Here is a 24,469-nt window from a genome sequence, read left to right as displayed (position 1 = left end):
AAAAGCAATAAGGTCTGTCCTGTGGCTGTGCCCCAAAACAGGCAACACTCAGTATTGAAACTGCTCTCCTCAGGGGAACCAAGAATGTGATATGGCTGCAAATATTCATTTGGTTGTTGTCATTTCCAGTGCTATGTATTTTAAATTTACTTCAAGCACTGTAGAAAACCTATACTGCTGAGAAACCACCTGCCCAGAGGGACTCTGTGGGGTGACATGCCCACCAGCATGAAGGGAAGTTTTGCTGTCTTGCTCCAAGAAAAGAGTGAATTAAGGGTTTATAACTCTAGATTTACCTCCTTCTACCACACAAGGCAGGTGGATATTTATAGGAACATCTTCTGACCCCCTAAATCTTGCCTTCTGCCCCCCTCTACTGCTCTACCAACATCCTCTGCCCTGTCCATGCCTCCAGCTGAAGCACTGCACAGCATCACTTCCACCTGTGATGCAAAGAGAAAGTAAAAAGAGGTCATACTTGGACAACACTCCCCAGTATTTCTTGCCTTGGTATTTGCCGTGTTAGCCAAGGCAAGATGGTCTGTGATGTGGATTCTGGATACCACAGACTGTCTCTCTGGCTCGCAAGACACTAGTCCAGGTGCAAAGAAACAGTCACTGCAGAATGTAGCCCAAAGGGAGCTGAGTGGCTTTCACCACGCTAGACAGATGGCAATGGCAGGCATTGGTCTGCTTCATCTCTGCTGACATCAGCATAATTACAAGAGCATATTGAGCTGAAGGACAGCCCAAAAATTCATTTCAGGGAGGACTGAAACAGAGGAGAGCCACCTCTGTTTTTCCCTCCTTAGATTATCTTTGGGGTAAAATAAATAGTCTAAGTAAAATTCTGCCATCAGATACCTGTCTATAAATGCCACTGATGTCATGGGAGCACCATGTGGGAACATGGGAAGAGAATCTGGTCCTCCAGGTGAGGCCCTTCTTGCTGAGCAACCTTTTTTGTGTGCACTTTCTGGGCAGATGGGTCCTTGCACCATTGCTGACCAAGGTGGGCTCAACCTTAGCTATCTGTGGACTGAAAAAATGCCGCCGACTGCCAGGATGCCTTTGGTACATCTGCAGATGGGAAAGGACACATTCCAAGCTGTTACTGGGTGCAGTTCATGTGGGATGGGTGCCACTGGTGATACACTGGGACATGGTAATCTTCCTAACAGCACTTGGCACTGAACACTGCCTCTCATTCCACATCAGTCTGAATCTCTGTCCCATTAGCTAATTGAACTTTGCAGAAAGGCCTCAGAAACACTGGCATTGGCAGGCACATTTTTCAAATTATTAAATACAGATTTGGAAAGACTACATGTCCCACTTGGCCTGTGGTCATCAGTGGGATCTGCAAGCCTTTAGATGGCAGGAGCTTGTGAGACCTTCAGACAGTGATGGTGGACCCCGGTTTCACCAGGGACCAGGACCGCACAGAAAAATATTGCTGTAATCTGTCCCAGGGACTCTCATGAAAAGGGGTTGGAAATTTAGAAAAGGGGTCTGAAATTAAAACACTTGTTCAACCATTCCCAGCCTGAATAATTTATCATTCTTGTGACCCAGAAGAGGAGAGACTTCATTCTGTCTTGCGGGGTTATTTGGATACAGCCCTTCGCCTCTGCTTTGTCCAGACCCTCCTCCTTGGTGGGGAAGTGAGGAGCAGCAGTACCTGGTTCATCAGGGCTCCTTTGCACTCCCAAAAGCTTCTCACACTTTGACATGAGCACAGCAAGTCTGTCTCATTCCTACTACATGTCTGTCCTTTGCACGTCCCTGTGCACATGTCTCTGTGTTTGTTTTAAAGCAGTTGGATTGAAAAAAAACCCCACTGGGACTGTGGCAGCTCCTAGGGAGGCCCCCAGACTCCTGATTATAAACCAGTGTGTATAACTTAGAGCACACTAAGGAGATAAAAGGGCGTCAACTGCACTGCCGCCAGCCTGCGTTGCTGGCTGCCACTTCCCTTGGCTGAGCATTCCCTCTGGGAGCGAAGAGAGGGGCCAGAGACAGCCTCTCAGGCAGGCTTCCCAGCAAATGAAAAGCTCCCCATCCCTTAAAACCTACTCAGAATTAGAGGCTGCCTCTGAACAAGCCACTGCCTGTGCTTACAGCAGGAAAAGGAGCCTCCTCCATCCATTTCTTCTGGCTGCTGGTGGTTTTTCTCTCCAACACAAGGCAACTGAGGCAGATACGGTCCATCCACCCAGGTGATATGGCCTGGGGAATCAGGAATCTCTGGTGGACACTGTTAGGCTGGCAATTGAAAGCAATAGGTCCTTATGGTAATTTAGGCACCAGACAACCACTATAAATAGGAAATGATGGCAGTTATTTTATCTAGTAACAGTATGAAAATGTAAGTGTCTTTATTGAGCTGCTGGCTTGCTAGTGAGAGCTAAAGGAGATGCTCTCTCGGGTATAACATTTGCAGAGAAGTGGCATGAGATATTGCCATAAACTCTCCCGTTAATAAGCGAGCAGAGGAAAGCAGCGCATACCTAATGCAGCCGTGTGAAGGGACAAAATTAAGAAGGTGGAGGCAGAAACCTTTTTCTCTTGGCAGCAGATGTACCCCAAGGAGAAATGAAGAATTCCCCTCCTGACCCAGCAACTAGAAAACTCATGTACTGCTAATATCAGTGTAGGAAGGATGGCTTTGAAAGGAATAAAAGAAAAACACTTCTTACCACATTAGTGTCCTTCAATACCAGAGGGAAATGTAAGTTTCTGCCAAAGGGAGATTAACAGGAAAGCCCAGCTCAGCAGCTGTGCAGTGATGATACTTTGCAGGTGGCCAGAGGGTGTAGAAATGACTTTTGCTCTGTGACAGATGGGGGAGACGTGGCCCAAGCATGCGAACAGCAGCAGCATGCATCCCCAGTTATACCAGTCATGGTGTTGGATGTGCAGTGTTGCAAAGTAGCTATGGGGCTGATGACCACACACGGTTGAAAGTGAGCTGCCCAGAGGGAGGAGGAAGGCAGCACTCAGGAAACGCTGGGAAGAACCTCTGAATTGCAAAAATTGGTTCAGCAAATTCTATTTTCTCCATAGTTTCATAAGATTGTCTGTGGCATTTGTCACTGATATCTTAACTGCTTCATAGACTGCTTTTGATAGTTCTTGTCCAATGAAAGCTGTCCTTTGGAGAAAACAAAAACTGTTGAGACATTTAAGATCAGTTTCTGCTGATGTGTACAATTCCAGTGCATGTGTACAATTCCAGAGCAGCTATGGCTTATATTGCTGCATGCAGTCAAAATAGATTTCTGAAAACATATGTGGCAAAATAATTCACCACAGATAAAGTATTTTGGTAAAGCCAACAACTTTTGGCAGTACTTTGCTTTTGAAAAAACAGATGATTTTTAATAAACAGGAAAAAAGATCTGCTGATGTTCTCACCTCTCATCATCATAGACACCAAAAAAGATGAGAAAAGGGAGTACCTCCATGCATTTTCCAGGGAGATCTTCAGTTCTCCTCCCTGTCCACAGGCAGCTCTGACTCCCTTGTGGCTGCACTGAGTGGTGTCAAATCTGCCCTGCAAGTAAAGTGGAAGTGTGGGAATGGAGACCCAAAGGAGCAGACATGTCACACCTGTAACCAGAGCACTGTGACGCTGTAAGCCAAATGGGTCTTTTTGCTTCTGTACTCACTGGAGGTGAGAAGCAGACAAGGCTCGACAAGAGCAGAGGAGGAGGTAGAGAACATGCATAGAGAAGCTGCAAGAGTGAGCTGATCTTGGGCAAGAAAGGTGCTTTGCAAAGGAAACCCTATCTGTCTATTGAGTTTGCTGATGGAGGTTTTAGGCAAAACTATGTCTTCACATGGAGAAAGTCTGATGGCAGAGGCTGCCCCAGTTCAGTGAGGGAAAGCACAATGACTTTACGAAGGCAGAAGCTCATGCAGGAAAATAATTCAGTCTGGAAAAAAAGATTAAAAAATGCTGGTGGTGAAGATAAATAATCTTTGGAAGAACTCAGAACTTAGCAGGAGGTATTACTGGTCTCCTTCAAAGGAATCTTCAAAGCCAGGCTTTTTGGAAAGGATGGACTCCAATCAAAGCACAAAGCAGTCAGTATGAAGTTACATGTACTTTTCAGGAGGCAGCCTGGAGGGCTGCAACTCTTCTGCCAGTTTTAAAAGTTGCTTCTTCTTCCAAAAGGTTCTGCTTCCCTAGAGATGTGCCCTGTTGTCCAAGGCAGGTTACGTTTCTCCTAAGGCTGTTGGGAATGGAGAGCAGCCTAGTACCAGCTGCATGGGAATCATCCCATGGGTGTCAGCAAAATATACAGATAGGATGAAAAGGAGCTTGGATTTGCTATGTCTGCAATGTCTGGCAGAGCAGGAAGGGAGAGAGAGCATCATGTAGGACGGTCACCCCTACAAGTGCCCAGTCAGAAAGATTAAAAAAACTGATTGAAACTCAAAATTTCATGCTGGATTTAGACCAAGCAATGCATCTTTCAGGCTATCATCCTGCCAAGTCACACAGTGCTTAGATACCTGAGGGTTTCCACAAGCATTTTCCTTTCACCTGAAAAACTGGAAAACTGAAAAACTGGAAAGCTATTGCCACTGCAGTCAGTTTTTATGTCTAGCTGATCCTATTACCATGCAAACCTAATGCAGTCGCAGCAGCAGCTGAGCTGTTAGAGCACTGTAATCCCATGTGTATTACGGTGATGCCACTTGAGCTGCTAATTTGGCAAAATCTGGATCCTAATGGAGATTTAGCCTATGGACTTCCGCCACTTCACACTTGTCTGTTACAGTATAAACCATCTTGGAAATAATGGCTGCAGTCACCGGAAATTTGTAACCAGCAGTTTAACGGGATTCACCACGTGCCCCTTGCACATGAACTTATTTCTCCTCTCTCTGGCTGCCCCCATACAGCTCAATAATGCCATCAAGGACACTCTCCAAGGTTTGAGGCCAGGTAGGGTAGCAGACCTTGCATCCCCAAGCCTGGATGAGACCACCATGTACTCCAGTTAATGGAGTTATGCTGATCAAAAGCCTCTGTGTGCAAAAGGAGAAGAAAGAACTGGATCCACACATGCATGTGCTGAGCTTTTGTTTGCAAATGAAGCTGTGTGCACAGCCAGCTGCTGTGGCTCAGTGGGTGTTGGGTCCCTTGTCAAGCAGGTGCTAAATCCTGTATTGAAATGCCGTAAGCAGGTGCGGTGTGTAGGCCTCTGGACAAAATATGGGCAGTAAAATAATTTCAAAAAGTGCTCCCATGAATGTGAACTCGTGCTGAACAGGAGATACCTTCAGATGCACTGAACACTCATTTTCATCCTTTTTCACAAATATTGGTGTCGGGGAGTTGTTCCTTGGAAGGTCACATATAGCAAGTGAGATGGGCACAGATGTATACAGGGATTTGGACATTGCAAAGGTCCCTCACCATCCCTGAAGGTAGTCTTTGCTTTGAAGAACAACAACCCTTTTTGTATACTAGCCCAGAGGCATGGGTGTATATTTAGATTGAAGATGCTCCTATGCACCTGTGGAATCAGTGACACCTCTCCTGCCAACCCCCAGAAGGCAGCTGGGTCTCAAGCGGGCTGGATTGCGGAACTGCCGCGAGACTATCTGGACAGAAGGGATGAGGGGTTCAATCTCTGCTGCCCATGGATATGGGGGTGCCCCCCAAGTCTAGTCATTCAGTTGAGTCAATCAGTTGAACAGAATTAATCTCCAGGAATTCAGGTGGCAATAACCAGTGTAAATAGCAAGGACATTTTGCTCATTTAAGGCAGAATACTTGCACTGGTAACTTGCAGACTGAAATTTCCTAGTATAAAGTATTTGTGCAGCTACCAACTACAAATCAGGAAGAAACAAATAATAAATAGCTGGATGCTCACAGTTACTTTGGGAATGGAAAAAAATACATTTAAGCAAATCAATTCACTCACTTGTCCTCAAGTCTGTCTGAAAATATTCTCAGTGTCACTCAGCACTGCAATAATTATCTCCAGTTCTCATTTACAACCAAATGTTAAGAACTGAGAGATACATACTACTTCCATCCTTAATGGTTTTTTGGGGGCTTGTGTAATCAGCTGTTCCAGCATTCACAATTTTCACTTATTTATCTACTCAGGCCTCCTTTTTTTTTTTTTTTTTTTTTTTTTTTTTTTAATGCACAGGCTCTCTGCAGTCTGGCAGAACCAGGATTGCAGTATTGATTTAGGAAGAGTCAGTTGTGACAATACAGTCCCAGGCTAAGTCCTGCGCTTTACAGGGGCTGCTCTGTCTGCAGCAGCAGCATCACCCCCAGCGTGGGGCTCACATTTAAAAAGAAGAAAAAAAAATTAAAGAAAAGCTACTTTTCTCTGTTCTGCTTTGAAGGGAAAAAGGATTACCAAGGCTAAATAAGCCATCTGAGTACTTAGCTAGCAAGCCTAAATAGCACCCTGATAGGAAGTTCTGGCAGAGAGCTAATTAAATTAACTCTCTTTGATTTATTAACAAGCAGAGCAACATATCACACAGGATTGTCCCATGAAATGAATGTGCTTTCTGATTCCCTCAGCTGCAATCACCTCCTGGAAAAACCAGTTACAGGGACTCAAGTTTAATGAGACTCAATGGCTCAAGAGGGATCCCTGCCCACCAACAGAGATACGCACTGGTAATAATACGTAAAAGCATGTTTATTTTTGTTACACTTCCCTAATTCCTTTTTAATGCCTAGGACTATCTAATGGCTAATTTGTAATTTCCTGCTCACCGATATGCAGATGAATGACAAGCAAAAGCCTTCTGCATGTTTAATTATTCTGTTGATTTAGAAGTCATTTTTCCCTCAGAGCAAGTTTCTCTCTGTGTGTGCTCTCATGCATCACTTATTTCATTATTTTTAGAAGCATGCTCTGTGCCTTTTTATGCTCTCATAGTTCCAGCATCCAGTAATTACCATGTTTTGTGTCCAACAGACCTGATCAGACCCGATTTACACCACCAAGTGTAAATCAGGAAAACATCACTGACTCTAAATGTAGTTATTCCAAGTTGCACCAGACCAGAGACGTGACCTCTCCTATTTTTAGTGATGGGGGAAATGTTATTTGTGTGCTGAGACCCTTGTGAAGCAGAATATAAAATTTAGAAAACTTCAGAGTGGTGAAAATCCAAATTGAAGCCTGTGAATGCACAGATGCGAATCTATTTATGTAGCAAGCTCTACTTCTGTTTAACCGCTGCAAGGAACTGTGACTCTCTTTGCATATTTGATTTCTCTCCCTCAGTAAAACATAGTCTGCTTAACCTATTTTTGCTACTTTCTAACAGTTTCACTGGTGGGCTTCTTCCTTATGCCTTACATGTAGCTTTGGTATCCAAGTGCTCCTTTGGTAAATTAAGGCAATTAATAAATGGAGATGTTAAGCAATCAATTTTGCCTGCATATCTCCACAGCCTTACGTATGACTGGCTGTAATCACAAGATAAATGCAATGTGCTGATGTATGGTAATGTTCAATAATACATTCTCCGCCAGGCTCAATTCATCAGGGAGTTTCTGGAGGGGAGGCATTTGTTATTGGCTGTCTCCGGACCTCAAGGATAACATTTCTGTCCTTTCCATTGGCCGCCCTGCTGCTGCAAGCCTCTTCCCGTCTTATTTTGATGATGAATATGAAGGCATGCTAAGCTGTGCTGGAGAGTAGCTCTCGCCAACTGCACTCCCTCCCCGGGCTCAAGGACTCAGGGGCTCCCTGATTGTTTCCCCTGCCCACTGCCAGCAGCAGCAGCAGCAGCAGCAACGCCAAAAGTTGTGATGCTTTTCTTCACCCAGTGCTTTGGGGCTGTGTTAGATCTTATTCACCTGCGGTTTCAGCACTACAAGGCAAAGAGGGTTTTCTCAGCTACCGGGCAACTTGTCTGCGTCGTCAACCCAACACATAGCCTCAAGGTGAGTTAAAAATATATTTTTTCTTCTAACATCTCCTTGTCTTCCCCACCACCAGCACCCGTGTTTCTCCATAGGGAATGAAATTATGCTCTGGCAGTAAGAGGAGAGTGTTGTTAACACATTGCAGCCCTGGCAGAGAGGATGTTTGCATTGTCTGAATGCATGATTCCCTTTGGAGCAAAGGAGAAGCAACCCACTGCTCTGAGTGATTGTGGGAAGTCACTGCTCCTTCTCCCCAAAGTTTTCTCATCCCTTTCACCCACATAATGAGCAGGCATGTTGCAAGCATGTAGTAAAAAATTATTGGAAAAGTTACTTGGATTAATTAACATCCCTTTTTGGTGAAAGGATGCTGGGTGGTCTCCCAGGATGGCACCTAAGCACAGAGGGATGCTACCAGGCAGTGGGGAACAGGAAGAGGGGAGGTGGCAGCAGAGGCATTTCCACTGCTGTTGTTTGCTCTTTCAGGGGAAAAAGGCTGTTTCTGTCTCCTGAGGGGAGTCTGAAGGTGTTCCTCTGGCGCTGAAACTGTCCTTTAGCTGTTTGCAAGGTGAATCTATTTTAGGTGGAAGAATACATTTGCTTTAATGCAAAACTATTTATAGTCCCCATAAAACATTTCTCTTACTCAGACAGCTCTGGATTTCCACTGACAAAGTGTCAACAGCTCCATCTATACCAGAGCCTTCATGTTTGTAGTAGAGAAGGAGCAGCAGGGGGAGAAAGCAATCAGGAAGCTTTAATTACTTTATTGCAGTAGTGAATGACCAACTTTAATGAAGTGGTTTCTGTTTTGTAGGCAGTCCTTGTGGTCCTGACCTATGAGGTAGCTCTGCTATTCTGACACAAGCTCAGAAATTAATTAAATTCAGGACAACTTATTTTTGTCTCTGCTACGGTCCCTGTGAGGTACTTGGAGGGGTTGCAGGGAGCATCCTTCCTGAGCTACAGGTCCATGGGAGGTCTATGGATGGGGTAAATCCCTTTTCAGAGCAGCATCACTCCCCCAAAAAAGGCATGTTTCCCACAGTTATATTTCCAGTTTCAGGCTGAGCTCAGGCAGGAAGAGGTCATTTCTAGCAGGGTGCCAGCTCCAGGAGGATTTCCCCGCGAGGCTGTGCTCTAAGCGCTGCCGGCTGGGGCAGGCACTCACAGGGGATGAACGGCTTGGGTGCAGGCACTCCTCTCCCAGCACTGCACTCCTCCATCAACACAAGCTGAGTTAAAACTGCACAGCCCTCTCATTATCTGAAAGAATCTGATTGTCTGAATGGATAAAAGAAATAACTGCATTCCTAAGTGCATGGGGTGATTTTGTAAGTGCATGCTTCTGTGCTCAACTCCTTTTATGTGGCTGTCTCCTGCTACTTTTATCTATAATTTTAATTAGTAAAAAAAAATTTTGAGCAGAAAAAAAGGTTATTGAAGGTCACAACACAGTTTTAGTGCCAGTGGAACTGTCTGATGAGATCCCATAAGCACACTGAGGGGTGACTACTGCTCCACTGGTATCTAAGACTAGACCTGAGTTTATCATTTCAGGTCCTCCTGAGTTGCAGATTTCATATTGTAGGAGCTGCAGCATTTTATCTTTGAGCATACCAAAAAAAGTTGGTGACTGTTACTCTGTGTTAACCTCATAGGGCATTTCAGTTTACTAAAATCCCCCATGGCCAAGCTCTTCACTGCTCAGACCCAGAGCCTGGTAGAGAGATGGATAATCCTGATACTGCCTTGGATTTGAATAATTTGAATGCAGACATTGGACACAAAACTCTCCTGGAAACAAACGAGACCCTCTAGGAAAAGGTCTGATGTGTTAGCGAAGCCCCAATAAGAATTATCTTGACCTGGGTGGGAATTGCTCTCCTGATAAAGTTACATTAGGAACCCTGCAGCAAGTGTTTCTTCACCGAAACACATCTATATGGTGTCTCTGTTGAGATACCATATAGATAGACAAACTGACAAGAAAGCTCTCTGCTCTGGAAAACCTGTCCGTCTGTAAAGTGAAACATGCTTTGAAAGTAATCCCAAGTTACCCAGCTCACATCAAGCCACGTAAATACAGTGGGCTTTAGCTCTGATCTACTCGCCAGGTGTTCAGTTTGGTTTCCCACCAGCTCTGTAAGGAATGAACCATCACTTTGTAGCAGGACCCAGAGGAGATGGGTGGATTGGACCCCTTTGTGCCCAGCGCAACAGTATCAGTTCCCACCCAAAGCAGCCTGTGGGCCAGTATCAGCTGGCTCCGAGTAAGCAAGGCACCTTGTCCAAAACCTGGTGTCAGACACAAGCCAGATGAACCGGCTACTTGGGGTGCCCACTTCTCCCCCAGGGATACACAGGAGGGCTGTGGTTGCTCTCAAATGATGCCTGAGGGACCATTAAACATGAAAGAGCCAAATGTATTCCTCTGTGCTGGTTTACAGTATTATGGCTGTATGTTTCATAGTCTATTATTTCTACCTGGGTCATTTCAACTGTAACATTTTGTTGACAGCCCCCAAATCTATCTTAACAATTGACAAGTGGAGTGAAAACTGTATTAAGGTTTGCGGTCGATGAATACAAGCCTGCTAGGAAACAAGGGCTAGAAGCAATGTCATTTCTCTCCCTTCTCTTCAAGGCTTAAATGTTTGTGCTAACTCCAAAACTATAAGCTCTTTGCAAAGGGGTTATTTTATTCTGTATCTCTACAACACTGGTGCAAGGGGGCTTCTGTTTGATTGGTGCAAATGATAAATGACAGGCATCATACTCTGCTGTGATTATGCTCATTGACATCCTTCATGCAGGTCAGGTCTTCAATCAGTGCCAATGCACATAACTCCATTAAAGTCAAATTGCAGCAGGACCTCCATTCTTGCTCCTTCCACTTCCAAGGGAGTGTTCAGGGATGATAGTGGGATCCAGCCCACTCTGGAGGATCCATGGTTGGTGGTCACATATGTGTGTTAGAGACTTGGCATCACGTAAAGCACTCGGTGAGCAGCAGAGGGCAGGGTACTCTCCAGGGAAAGGTTGCACTAGCTTCTGCTGTCACACACCCACAGCTGGACCAAGGGGACTCTTGTAAAGTTATGCCAGCAAGCTGTCATCATAATCACAGCCTGGACCTCTGACCATGACCAGAGCCCATCACTTACCTCTTCCTTTAGGAGAGGTCCAGAGGTTGGTAGAGAAGCACACATTTAGAAAGAAACCCATGTATTTCTTCCCACTGAAAGGCTCATTAATTGGAAAGGCTGATGAGCGTTTCAATGTTTCTTAAAGGGCAAGATGGTAGAAGTGTCAGCACAGACACCTCTATTGATCTGCTGCTGTTTTCCCTGTGCACAACAGCCTGACACAGGCTAAGAAAATTCCTGACACAGGAAAGACAATTTTGCAAATGTCCCCCACTGTTTCGATGATTTGTCAGGAGTATGAATGGGGGGGGAGGTATTCCAGAGCCTCTTTGTCCTTGCTGCTTTCTGCTCTTTGTCCTCCCATGAGGTTTCCCAGACATAGCAGCAGCATCTTACAGCACAATACTATACTGGGATCAAAATTCACTTGCCAAGCAGAGAAAAACACTTATTTTCCACACTTCCATAGGTCACCTTTGTCCTCAGTCATATTATACGCATTACCTTGTAACCTGTCTCCGCTCAAGCATGTGGTCAACCTGACATCTCCCCTTGGAGAGACACAGTCAGGCAACAGAGCTCCTCAGCCAAGTGGCTGCTCCCTCCAAGGCCATATTAATTGAAGGAACACTGTTTATGCCACTGGCTGCAGGTCCCAGTGTACAGGGAAAGTTTTAAGGTGCTCCATGTGTATGGAAAAAATGAGCAGGGTTTGCTGATCCTGCAGAGATAAGGCTCAATGAATTCCTGCACACTTCCCCCTTTGTTAAGAGCAATTCTCCCCAGCACTGCTAATTGCACCCTGGGAAGAAGCTGAAGGTGTGGGAGGTTGTCCTCACTCTTTAGCTGGCAACAGTCTCTGTCCCCAAAACCAGCCGCACACAGCAGGGGACTGCAGTGCAATCACAGCTCAGCCAGGTGCCGATGCTTGGCAAGATGCTGCATACGGCTGGGTAAAACAGATCTTAGTTCAAGGAGTTACTGGCTTTTTACACACAACTTTAACTCTTTGGGAGTGTGAAAAATGTTCTTATAAAGAGTAAAAATGTGTGTTTACAATGCTCTTGTAAAAAACACTGATCTCCACCTCTGTAGAACTTCAAAGAACTTGCTGAATTACAAAAGAAGCGTATTCAAATGAGGGCATAAATAGTTCAATCTTATATTTGAAAAGGATCGTAACATGGTTTATGGGGCCAAGATGTCATTTAGCAATTTTTTAAATCAAAAAGCAAATCTGCTCTGACTTAGGGAAGGGATTTGAATCATGTTACAACAGTTTGGCTCTGCACGCAGTGGCCAGCTAAATAGCATTGTAATCCACTTTATCCCCAGCAGGATTAAAGTGCTATGATGCATTACACCCCCATGAGATTTATTTGTTTGGAGGGAGGAGAGTGACTTCAAAACCTGTTGCTAACAACCCCTAGATGTCCTCTGCCACCATCTCAGCCCAAACACCCTCAAATCTCCCCTCTAGGGCTATGATTTGGGGACTAAGTGTCATTTGGCTCCAGTGTCCAGCAGGGTTGTGACAGCTGTGTCGAGAGGACTGCAATACCCACTGCTGCCTGCAAACCTGGGTTCCTGGCAAGGTGCCTATGTCCCATCCTGGCTGTAGGACAGGGCTGTGTAAGCACTGGGTACCTCAGACTTTTAAATCCTTTTGTAGGGATGTGAATAGCAGCAGGCAGTGCTTTGACAGCCCTCCGTCAGCCCTGCCTCTGTTTGAAGGCCTTTCAGCAGGCAAAACTGGAACTTGAGTTGACCATGAGCACTGTAGAAGCCTCTCTCTGTCCCACAGATGTGAGCATAATGGTGCTCTGCAGAGGTGAGGCATAGCATGCTCTGGCAGTTCTCCTCAGGGACTCTCCATTCGCTGCTGCTACCTGGTCCCAGGAACTCCTCTATCCAGTAAACCATTAACCTTAAGCCTGCAGATCCCTGCACCTACACGAGCCATGGGACTACAATACAGGGCAGCATGGGCGTTACTCCAAGCATGCTGCAAAGTAGGACAGCTCGGAGCTTCAGTGTTGTCTCACAGAATATCAACTACAATGTCTTCTTGGGAGAGGGAGGGAAAGAGCTCCCACCTCAGAAATTTCTGGGTTAATAGGCTCTGGCTTCCTTCTCTCACCTCCTGCCCCAAACCCACTGCCGAAAATTAATTACCACTGTTAACTGGTCCTGCCTGTTATGCTGCAGCTCCGGAGAAGGGATACGGTGGGTAGGCATTGAGTTCTTTCCTACCCACATTTGATTTTGAGGGTGAATTTGAGGCAATAGCACAAGGGCTAATAGTTCTAAACTGAAGAAGGATTGATTCAGATTAGATATAAGAAAGAAGTTTTTTTACGATAAGGGTGGTAAAACACTTACAGTTTTCCCAGAGAGGTAGTGGATACCCCATCCCTGGAAACATTCAAGGTCAGGTTGGACAAGGTTCTGAGCAGCCTGACCTAGTCGAAGACATCCCTGTTCATTGCAGTGGGGTTGAACTAGATGACCTTTAAAAGGTGCCTTCCAACTCAACTATTGTAGGATTCTATGACTCTATAATAAATCCCACCTGGCTGCAGGACTTTTGAAGTCAGATGTTATCAATGGAAGACAGTGAAGTTATTTTAATATTAGAGAAATCTCTCTCCCCTTGACAGGATGTTTGACAGCAGGGTGAGGAGTAACCATCAGACACTGCTACATATCACTTTGTAATCCACCCACTCTGATATGGCTCAGTATATCAGGAATTTCTCAGTGCAGCCCTCTGGGTTAGACATAATGGCCCAAATAACTCCCTCAGGAGAAATACTGCCCCAAATGAATTGCTGTGGCTAACACAGAGGGTGCAGAGAAAAGAGGGGTATTCTAATATAAGCCTTGATTACATGAAATCAGTGGCAAGGTCTCAATCTGCTTCTCAGCAGATGGAAGTCACCCCTGGACATTCCCACAACTGTCATTAACTAGCACACGTTGCTGGTTGCCTCAACAGAGAATCCAAACACTGAACATGGTCCTGAAAGCCTCAAGTGCTATAAAGTCCCAGTCCAGGTTCCCAGCTACCATGAATTTTGCCTCAAAGTCAGAATTTACAGAGAGTATAATTTTTTGTTTAACCATTAGGGTTCTCTCCTGGTATCAAAGAACTCACAGCACACTTAGCTGGGGGACACAGAAATTGCATTTTTTTTCTCAGAAAAGATCTGAAGTTCTTAAGTAATCCGAGCAACTGTGTTTAAAGAAGCACATCAGATCCCAAGAGCTCTGGTAAAATGAGGCAAAGGAGCTACTGTGTCTGTGCCCTATCTTCCCAGGTTTTTGGCTTTCCTATGCTGTTTAAAAGCCATAATACTTGTCCTTTGGAGGCAATATGCTGGACCTGCCTCTGTTATGATTTTTGCAATAGAAGTGGGCAGAGCTGAGTCATCATGTTCAGCTTCTGATGGAGCTGGGTAGAACCTGAAGTTTCCACTTGGGTATGACTGAACATGACAGCAGCTTCCCAGCCCACCTACATATGCATGTGGTGTATTTGGAAATGGAAAGCATGGATGTTCAGACAACCACCTTATCAGACTGTATTATTTTTCTTTCTTTCCATGGCTTGCTTCTTTTTGTTAAGTACCTTTTCTTTTGTGTTATTGTTCCTTCTCATGCTTCCCATTCCCTGCTGTACCAAAGCCTCAAAGCAAAAGATTCTCCTCATCTTGTTCAATACCCTAATTTGGGGCTTTTCTGCTTCTGCTGAAAGGAAAGCATCACTAACTTCACTGCAACTTTGGAACTATTATTTTCCTGTAAGCTGTTTCAGCAGAAATCACAATCATTCAGTCTTCAGCTTGTTTGGTGCCACCAATTTCCCCACTGACAGACAAAGTCTCACTTTAAAACAGTCATTGGCAAGATGAGGAAGCTACAAAAGGCAGCAAACCATTGCTGTCACCACTTGTAGATGTAGCTCAAGCAAGGAAGTCAAGTGCTTTACATGCCTGCAAAACCTAGTTGCCATCATGCACTGGACTAGGGCTCGAGCAAGCAGGTCCAACTGAAGGAGCCACAGCACTTGCTGTCCACCCAGTATAGTGAGCCATGATAATGATCACACCATCTGGTAAAAGAGAATATCTTCCCTCTGCTTTGGTGTGGCAAAGCAAATCCACTTTCAGTGTGGATTTAAGCTGGCAGTCTGTTGTGTGCACTGCCAAAGTAGGCACACATCCCTTCTTCAATGCAGCAGGAGCAAGCAGCTGGGCAGGGGAGTGGCCTCAGCTGTTTTTCAGAACCTCCCGCAAGGCTCTTACCCATTGGAATTATTGAGGGCTGTGCTGAATGGAAAAATATCAGTTGCATCTGGAGATCTGAAAATTGCTCTGGGTGACCTGCTGCTAATAACCACCTGCAACACTCCTGCTCAGCTCTCCCACAGCATTCTCCAAAGACGGAAGTGCGTCCTGGCACTGCCAATAAATTCTACACATACACAGTGTACAATTAGAAGCACTTTTATTTATTTAGAGGCTCTTCTGAGCATCTTATATAACATTAATGGATTTATCTTTAGCTCTCCCCTTTAGTCTCCTCAATACCATGAAAGCATCCCTGTAGGAGAACAACAGAGACCTCCAAGTACTTTGTGTGTTTATTTTGGTGGTTTTTTTCAAAAGGCAGAAATGTTTGAAACAACTTTGTGAAGATATTAACCAGCTATTTCTATACCAGATGAAATGCTTTCAGTTCTAGCCTTTTCTTCCATAGCAATTTCATTCTGAACTGATCCAAACTGAAACTCTTTTTCACTTCCAGATTGGCCTCCCCAGTAGAAAATAAAATCATTTGAAGAGCTTTAGTGATGTTATTGGTATTGACGCCTTAGGCATCAGTATTTTACACATGGAAATATTAAGCTCCAGAGTGGCTGGTGAATTGCCCATCAACCCCTAGTAAATGCATAGCGGAGAAGACACATGTCCTTGTGAATATCTTAAACACAAGATCACACACTCTTTCACATCAAATGCCAGCTGAAATGTAAAAAGAAACAGAGAAATGGAGCATAAATAAGACAGAAAAAGATTAAATAGGTAACATCTCCTTGTGCAGAAAACAAATGCTATAGATGAGCAAGGAGGCGGATACTACAGACCAGAAAACCACATCAGCAGAGGACGAAAATGTTCTTCCACTCTTAGGGACTGCCATGTCAAAAATAAGCAAAGTAATAAGCGTGAAAATGGAGTAAGTGACCACCACACAGGATTACATAGGGCAGCTGGGGTAAGGGGAGAGTTACGGTCACCTTCAGGCTTTGCAAAAATGAGAGGGTGAAATGGAAACAGCAAGATGGTGGCAAGTGGGGTGATCATGGCGGTGCCTTGACCTCAGCAAGAACACTCAGGTTCAGTGTCAAGCACGTTGGATGTTTTGCAGGAGCAGACCTTTAGTCAGACATACTTATTCTGGAAATTATCAAACTGGATTCAGCAAAAGACCATATGGAAAACGTGATGGAGTTCAGCAAACTTACTCATTTCTTTTGAAGAGGGCAGCCTGAAGACATCCTCATCTTCAATAGGAATGTCTGACTGCTGCATTGCAAGGACAGCAGTATCACCTGAGGATACTTCATTGCAAGCAGAGATGTGCTATCCATGCTAGATAGACCCCCATGGTATGAAAAGGCACATCACAGGCTAGTGGAGCCAGGCTTTACTTGTGGGGCAGTGTTGTGAATTCCCTATTTGTCCTACCTGAGACCTGAGGATCCCTCTGTGGTGCAATATCCTTTTGAATCTACAATTAGTGAGATTCATTGTTCTCAAAGACAGACTGTTTTTTTGCCACCAACAATCAAGGGAGGCAGAAGACTAGCTTGGAATGGATATGTCATTTTTGTCTAACTGAAGTTAAATTAAATAAACTCCACTGATACTGTACAGTTCCTTTGACTTATGCAAAAGAAAAACCAAGCATGATAATTGTCTCCTTAATATAAAGCCAGAAAGGTTGGTCACAGTACCACCAAGTATTCATCACTATTTTACACAGGTTCAGGTAACACAATCTTCTTTCCACTCCCAAAAAGGAAGCTTTCAAGGAGATTTCTGATGCTGCAATACTGTGTAAAAACAGAACTTGATGTGTACAGAGGGGTGCAGCAGTGTGTGTCAACAGCCATCTTCAAACATTTGCCTGAACAATGACCAAGCCAAAGTAATACCAGAAAAACATATCTGAAAAGAACGAAGAAGGCAGACAGAAAGTCATGTGGGACACACTTGGGAATCCAAGGATCAGCACAGGAGACTGACACCAGTGAAAAAGTATGGAGCTATATGAGTTATACAAGTATCTGGTAATTTAAACTCATCAGAAATGCAAATCCTCATGGGTGGTCCAAAGCCCAGGGATATTACCAGCTAATTAAATCAGTCCAGATTGGAAAGGAGGTCACTGTGGCAGATGAGGGATGGCAAAAGAGAGCAAGATCTATTCCAAAATATGCTTTGAGATAAGCACCCTTATTGGTAATTGCAAGCAACCCTAAATAAACTCTGAAGGGTAGAGGACAGATGTTCCACATCTATCAGAAAAGACTTTGCACTGTGGCACAAGTGTAAACATGTTCCTAAAGAGTGCTGAGCGGAGCAAGTCACAAGGAGAAAATAATCCACTTGGGCAAATCTGCCTTTCATTCTCCTTATGGGATGGCTGCCGGCAGAACAAACTTTTCCTGGGCTTATTCAATTAACTGCTTCATGATTACTTCCCCCCTATGGCAAGATCCTCAATGCTTCAGATCCGCTTTTGGACATGCAAGCTGTGTTAATTAGATGTGCAAAGAGGCACAAAGCAGAGATATTACTTAGGTAGTGTTGGTTTTGTTCCTTGCCTGGATTCTGTGTCTGCTCACAGACTCTGTGGAGTCTCTTTCTGTTTCTTTGATCACTGAAAGCCAGAGGCATTACACAAATTTTGGTAATTTAGGATGAAATAGCATCACTAGAGGTGAGGAAATGCCTTTTTAGGCCAGCTTATGGTTTGCAGTATGGAAGTCTGTGGGTGATCTGTATTTTCTTGGGAGATCTTAAAATATTGCCATCCCCCATAAATTTGTTGGTCCCTTAAAAGGTGTCACAGTCCTGGTGCAGCAGTAGCAGAGGGGGAGACAAAGCTTGGTCCTTATGCCAGCCCCAACCCATTTCACAGGCCTTTGTGGGTTTATTAAAATAGTTTGCATTAGTATGTCAGACTAAAGAGGCAGCTGAAATGCAGGCACATGTTCTCCTTTGCTGCCTTGGCAGTGGCTGTGCAGGCCCTGGAATTAGGAATGGCCTAGGCTTCACCATAGGATATCTGACAGGAGCCCAAGACACATGTCCTTGGAAAATGTTGTGTTTAAGGTTTGTTGGCTTTGGGGATATGCTCACATTTTATTTTCTCTCCTCACATCTCTACATAAGAGTTGTGATGTGGTCAGGGGCATGTCTGACTCATTCAGTTTCCTCTCTGCCATCATTCTGGAAAATGTTTTTTTGGGATGTCTTTATCCCTGTTCAATCAAGCAGTATCCCATATAAATATTTCCCTCAAGACGTGAACCCAGGTTTAAACTTGATATTTGCACTTCAGGGAGTGGCTGAAAATACAAGTTTTCCACAGGCATATGCTGACCTCGGCAGAGCGCAAACTCAAAGAAGGCAGCAATGCAGCAGGAGCACATTTATTACAAACTGGCATGTGTCTACTTGCAGACAATTCACAGCTATGCCCAGGTCAAGATTTAAACTGTGGCAGGAAAACAGATGCAAATATTTGCAGTGATTCACCATCACTTCTTCTGGTTCCCCCTATACAGCCAAACTGGAGCCCTTTGTCCAATTACAATTCCTGCCTGGAATCTCAAGGGTCTAAATCATACAGGAAATGATACTACTTGAAAAGAAAATTAAACTTTTACTGGGTTTCTTCTGCCATAGAAAATATTTCAAAAAAGAGACTCAAAAATGTTAGGGTCATGAATGGTTGCACAAACATAACCGCTGGTTTGTAAATAACTGATTATAAAGACTGAATTTTCTTTCAGGCTGTTGGTAAAAGATGGAGGCACTATCAGAAAACAGATCTGAAACCATCTTAATCTCCAGAAGCTTCACAAGGCAACTGGAGATAATTTAGACTTGCAGCTAAACACGAGCATACTGGTGAGGTATCTCATAACAATTTTTAAGCTTTAAATGATTTTTCAATAAGAAGCCAGTGATTAGGAAAGAACATCCCAGTTCACAGATAAATCCAGGCAGTGTCTGGGTATTCTGCTTGCTGCTTTAACTAAAGCAACTTTAATTTGCCAGAGGCCAATCAACAGCCGGTAGCAAGAGAACTCAGTCTGATGAAGCAGATGTGGAAGGGAAAACCTTTTCATTACTCACTCACAGGGAAAATGTGCCAAAAGCAGCCTTTCAGCATTTTCTGTAATAGTAACTTTTGCTTCTTGACTTTTACAACATAGCAGAAACTTGCAGATCAAGTAGCTTCTGAACTGTTTTTCATGGAAAAGGACCTTGATACTCTCTACAGGGAAGTCACACAGTGGGTTACAGCTACCTCCAGTTCTGGATGACCCAAAATTACAGCTCCAGTGCTCCAGTAAGATCTGTGCCACCTGGTGCTTGCAAATAGCTAAGTGTTGAAAGTTGAGCAAGAATCTAGTCCAGCCCTCTGCAACCAAGTTCTACAGCCTAAGTCTGGTTTTGTGGATAATTTTTTTCCCTTGTAGGGAGCAACCCTACATCTTGGTAGGTATCACCAAATTTCCCTAAGACTCATCCATCTGTTCCTGAGTTCACGGGTAAAATCAGACTGACCTCCCTGGAAAGCACTCCGTGGTGACTGACCCAATGCTCTGAGCCCAGGCTACAGCTAACGATGACAGAGAGTTTGCTGTGCTTACCTCTGTACCCAAACTGCCTTTTCCCTCTATATACAAACAGAGCCTTTGAGCACACCAACAGCCTCAGCAGGCTGTTTGTCTCCTACCCCACTTGACCCTGGACCTGGGGTGCAAGAATGGATGAACAGAGATGCAGCCAAGGCTGGACGTGAGCCAGGCTGAGCCTAGGGGATAAATAGGTGCATTAGGCGGCTGCTGTGCCTGAACTAATAAGCCCTGCAGGAGGCAGGATCCATTCAATACAGCATCCTGCCAAGGCCTTGTAGTCTATCTGCCTCCAAGCCTGATGGGCATATCCAGGTGCTGCAGCAATCCATTGTGCTGCCAGAGCTGCAAGGGGCATCATCTAGCTGGGATGCTCTGCAGGCATCTATGCCTTCGGTTTCTCTCTCTTTAAACGAGGTGAGGGACAGTGTTCTCTGACATCAGTTAAGTGTTTTGGGGTGGATGCCAAAATACTTAAATCTCCTGGTGTAGGTTAATCTTCTGTATGTGTGTGAAGGACCCATTTGCAAAATTGGTGCACTGCCATAAATAGCGTAAAGCTGCCAATTTTTTGGTGTCAGTAAGGCTGGAAGGATACGCTGTTCTGCTCTCACCACTGTAAATAGGTAAGAAATAAAATGAGGATGCTGAAGGTTAACTGTAGCCACCTAAGTTTAAAATTTTTTTTAATCTTAATCCCTTAATGGTGATTATATTGTAAGTAGAAAATATAAAGCATTTTAGGAGCACTAAGTAATACTTAGAGGGCTCACTAATCCACAGTTAATATGCAGCCACCACTGAGAGGGAATGAAGCAATCACGCCACCTCGGAATTACAGAGTGCGCTATCTCCTCCTGGCTTCAGGAGGGAAGCAGAGGATGTCCGCTTAGCCTGGGACTGTGGGAGGAGGCAGAGGTGGACAGAAAATGGTCTGAGATAGACAATACAAGGCATGAACAGCCCCCTAACCTCCCTTGTCATCCTGCACTAAGGTTTCGGGGCAGATCTGTGCCAATATCCTGAGCACAGATGCCAATATCCTGATGGCACATTTTTCTTTCAGCTTCCAACCAGAGTAAAATTCAGCCACCTAGGTCAAGGTTGAAGATAGTGTTTTAGAAAAGTGTGTGTCAGTGCAGCAACCTCTGTGCTTCTCCCTGGCAAATGCAAAAGCCTTGGGAGGGCAATCATAAATCATCTAGGCTTCACCACACCAGTGAGCTGATAAAAAAAAAATAAATGTGTGGTAGTATTCACCAGCCTTATCTTCACTGATACATAAAAATGCTCGTCATCACTTTGAGTTTTCTTGGTGGTTCCCCATGCACAACAGTGATAAGACTGTGCCTCATCCAGTCCCAAGTATGATGAGTTTCCAACAGAGGCAGAAATCTCTGTGTCTGTGGCACAGCCACCATAAAGTTTCTGGGCCTTAATTTCGGGAGGGGGAGTTAATTCTCATACAAAATGTCCAAATGTCAAGTGGAAAACAAAAAAACTTGTCAGCTCAGTGATATTCAGGAGGTTCTTAACTGGCATAAAATTCGAGGGTGTACTGTGCTCTGCCTCAGGAAAGGGCAGAATGAGAATGGAGGGGCACGTCAGGCATTAGTAGATGATTATGTACTATGTAGTCAAAGGCAAGGTCTTCCTTTGTCCTAGCAAGGAACTTGATTTTCCAGATATCTGTCACCATAGGAAATGAGCACTTAGGCTGTCACAGTTCCAAATTATTATTTTTTTCCCCACATATTATCTTCCAGTGTGAGAGATAAGGCTAAGGCTATGTGACCAGCTGAATTGCATCTGGGATGCAATATGGTGTCATGGCAAAATCTCCAAAAAGGCTCAAATCACATCAGCTGGAGGTGGCTGCCCTAGCTGGAAAGCAAAGAAAGGAGCAAGAGCAGGAAGCTGCCTGTTTTGGTGGGCTTGCCTCTCACACCCAGTCCCAAAGCTGAAGAAAGAAAGAAATACATGAGCTCAAGGGGGTAAATCGTTCTTTGGACAAGAACAGCAGGGGTGCAGGGCCCCCTGAGGTCTCAAGCCTGCATCTGTGCTCTGTGGCTCACACGTGGATGGTCTCCTGGTGCGAAGCAACTTGTGGTGTACTGCAGTATTGGCAACCACCCCAGACTTCATGCCAGGAAACAGGGGGTGTGGACAGGTAATCTTGCTGCAAATCAGCCCCCTCCTTCCTGCTCTCTGCTGCCCTGGTTGCTAATGTGAATGTATCTTCTGCACCTTGTCTAATCCAGAAGCTATGCCCAGGAAAGCAATAACTGCCCTATCTTTATGTGATGCTCTTGCTTTTCCAAAATTTTTAATCTAAGAATAATCCATTGATGTTATTTAATTACCATACAGCAGATGTCTTATTGCATCCAAAATACATCTATTTGCCTTAATTTTACGGTATGGTAATTAACTACCAATGACTTATTTAAAACATATTTACAGATGGAAATGTCAGAGATGCATCACTTTTTCATGCCCAGCAAATGCACTCACAATAACCAATTTGGTATTTAATTAACTTGCTTATGAGCTCACCTCTGAGAAATACTATTTCAGAGAACATGTTAGCTATGATGCTTAAGCAGGTTCTCACAGAGAGGATGCACCAGCTGCAGGTCCGCAATGATTTTTGCTTTATTATGTTGAGGTGTTTTGCTGCTCATGTGGACTTACCATAGTTATGGCCTTCACATCATTTTAAAGTCAAGCTATTAGCCACACAGAAAATCAATATGTAATAGAACAATATTCATTAAGCAAACCATAAATCAACTTGTCTGTAGACACAGCAGGTACCAAAAGCTTCAAAAAGCTGCTGGCCTGTCATGATCAAAGGAGATGAGGTGGTTACCATGAACAACACATTTCTGTATATCAGATCTGGGTTAAGTGATACATACATGCTAACAAATATTAATTAGGAAGGGAATTTGTACCTGTCAGGACATAGCAACAGTGTGGTCCTTCAAGGGTTCCATCTGCTGTAAATCCCTGGATAACATGGAAATTGCCAAGCTAAATGGCTCTTCCACTTCTGCCTTGTGGAACTTAGGATATAGTTTTGGGAAGTGCAGCACTGGTCCCTTAAATTAGGGTTATACCAATGTGTCCTAGGATCACTGAACTGTCTCTCAGCCACCAACCCCAGGGCATTACGCTCCTGTCTTCCTTGGCCTAAATGAAGAGTGAGCACAAGGCTGAGGATTTTCCCCTGCTTGTCAGACTTTGTCTACTCACAGCACGTTCATTCATCTCTGATAACAAGCATCTGGAGGGACCCTGCAAAGCTGGCATCAGAGACAGGCAAAAGGAGGGATCCCATTTGAAACATCACTGACATAATACAGGGTGAAGCTTTGGTGAAGGTACAGTGAAATTTTCTTGCCTCGCAGACATTAATTCACATCCTTTAAAGCTAGAAGAGGCTCTTATGGCAACCTAACCAGACTAGCTGCATAAATCGAAACCCAAGGTCCTTTCTTCAGGAGCTTAAGACAATAACTTCAGCTGCCAGATGTCCTTCAGAAAGACCTCTAGTTTGGACACAATGACTTTCATCAATAAAGATCACATGTCTATGGACAAAATATGATATTTTTAGAAATGGTACTATCAGCAGAAAAAAAAGAAGGCTACATTTGATTACCTTGGAAGGCTCTGGGGAAGCTGGGAAGACATTGTTCAGTGTTTTCTTTTTCCTGAATGTTAACAAAATAGCACCAGCTTAAGATCCCACAAAAAACAGGAATTCCACCCCCTCCTGCTTGGGAGAACTTTGATATCCCCACCGAAACACTGCGTCTGTTGTAAAAAGAGAGTAACTTTGCTAGAGGCTGGAAGGGAGACAATGAAATAAACTCAGAAAAACAGATTACAGCTGATTGAAAATAGAAGTTGTATCAATTTGGTGAGACTCCCCTTCCCCAGGATAGTTTTGCAGTAGGTTTACATTCCCTCTGTGCTTACCACGTGGGCCTGCTCCCTCCACAGCACCTTTTCCCTGTGCTCCTCTCTCTATCAGCTTTTGTAGGTGCAGTTACAGCTCTTCTTGGCTGCTGGATCAGCACTTTCTGCCCTCCAAGGCTTTGTGAAAGTCACCCCAGCTTGTAAAACCACTGACTGGTGCTTCAGCACTCTGTAAAAACCAGCAATATCTGCACACACCACTTACCCTCCAACAGCAGAGTTCCAGCTCTCTCCACTGCTTTCCCACAGTAGCTGCAGCATCCTCCCCCCGCCCCATTTTGCCAGATTGCTCCTTTACTTTTCCTTCAGTCACATCCTGATCAATCCAGCTAGTTTCACCATCCAGGAGCAGGTAGAGAACACTCTCCCCACAGAGCATCTACTTCTACAGGCTCCTGAAGCAGCCCTGGTCATCCCACATCAGGGGGATCAGCTGTGGGCTTTCTGCTCCCTTAGCCTTGACAT

At 44.4% G+C, this 24,469-nt stretch overlaps 1 protein-coding gene across 8 annotated transcripts in view; it reads left to right on the top strand.

The window, feature by feature from the left end:
- Window positions 1–906: 906 nt before the first annotated feature.
- Window positions 907–24,469, top strand: part of SIAH3 (siah E3 ubiquitin protein ligase family member 3) — a 52,781-nt gene continuing 29,218 nt past the window's right edge. Inside the window, exons 1-4 of one of the 8 annotated variants that reach the window (XM_027675206.1) lie at window positions 909–934; window positions 1,644–1,740; window positions 6,566–6,664; window positions 7,829–7,945. In XM_027675206.1, coding sequence (XP_027531007.1) covers window positions 1,732–1,740; window positions 6,566–6,664; window positions 7,829–7,945 — 225 coding nt within the window. In that variant the 5' untranslated portion in view covers window positions 909–934; window positions 1,644–1,731. Of the gene's footprint in view, window positions 935–958; window positions 1,013–1,575; window positions 1,741–6,565; window positions 6,665–7,828; window positions 7,946–24,469 lie in introns of those variants that run through there. The other 7 variants (XM_027675204.1, XM_027675205.1, XM_027675208.1 and 4 more) reach the window with 7 other exon arrangements.

This window comes from Neopelma chrysocephalum, unplaced genomic scaffold (genome assembly GCF_003984885.1).
Source record: "Neopelma chrysocephalum unplaced genomic scaffold, ASM398488v2 Primary Assembly neopelma1_25, whole genome shotgun sequence".
Classification (NCBI taxonomy): Eukaryota; Metazoa; Chordata; class Aves; order Passeriformes; family Pipridae; genus Neopelma; species Neopelma chrysocephalum.
Note: the sequence above shows the minus strand (reverse complement) of the source record. Positions and strands in the feature narration are given on the sequence as shown.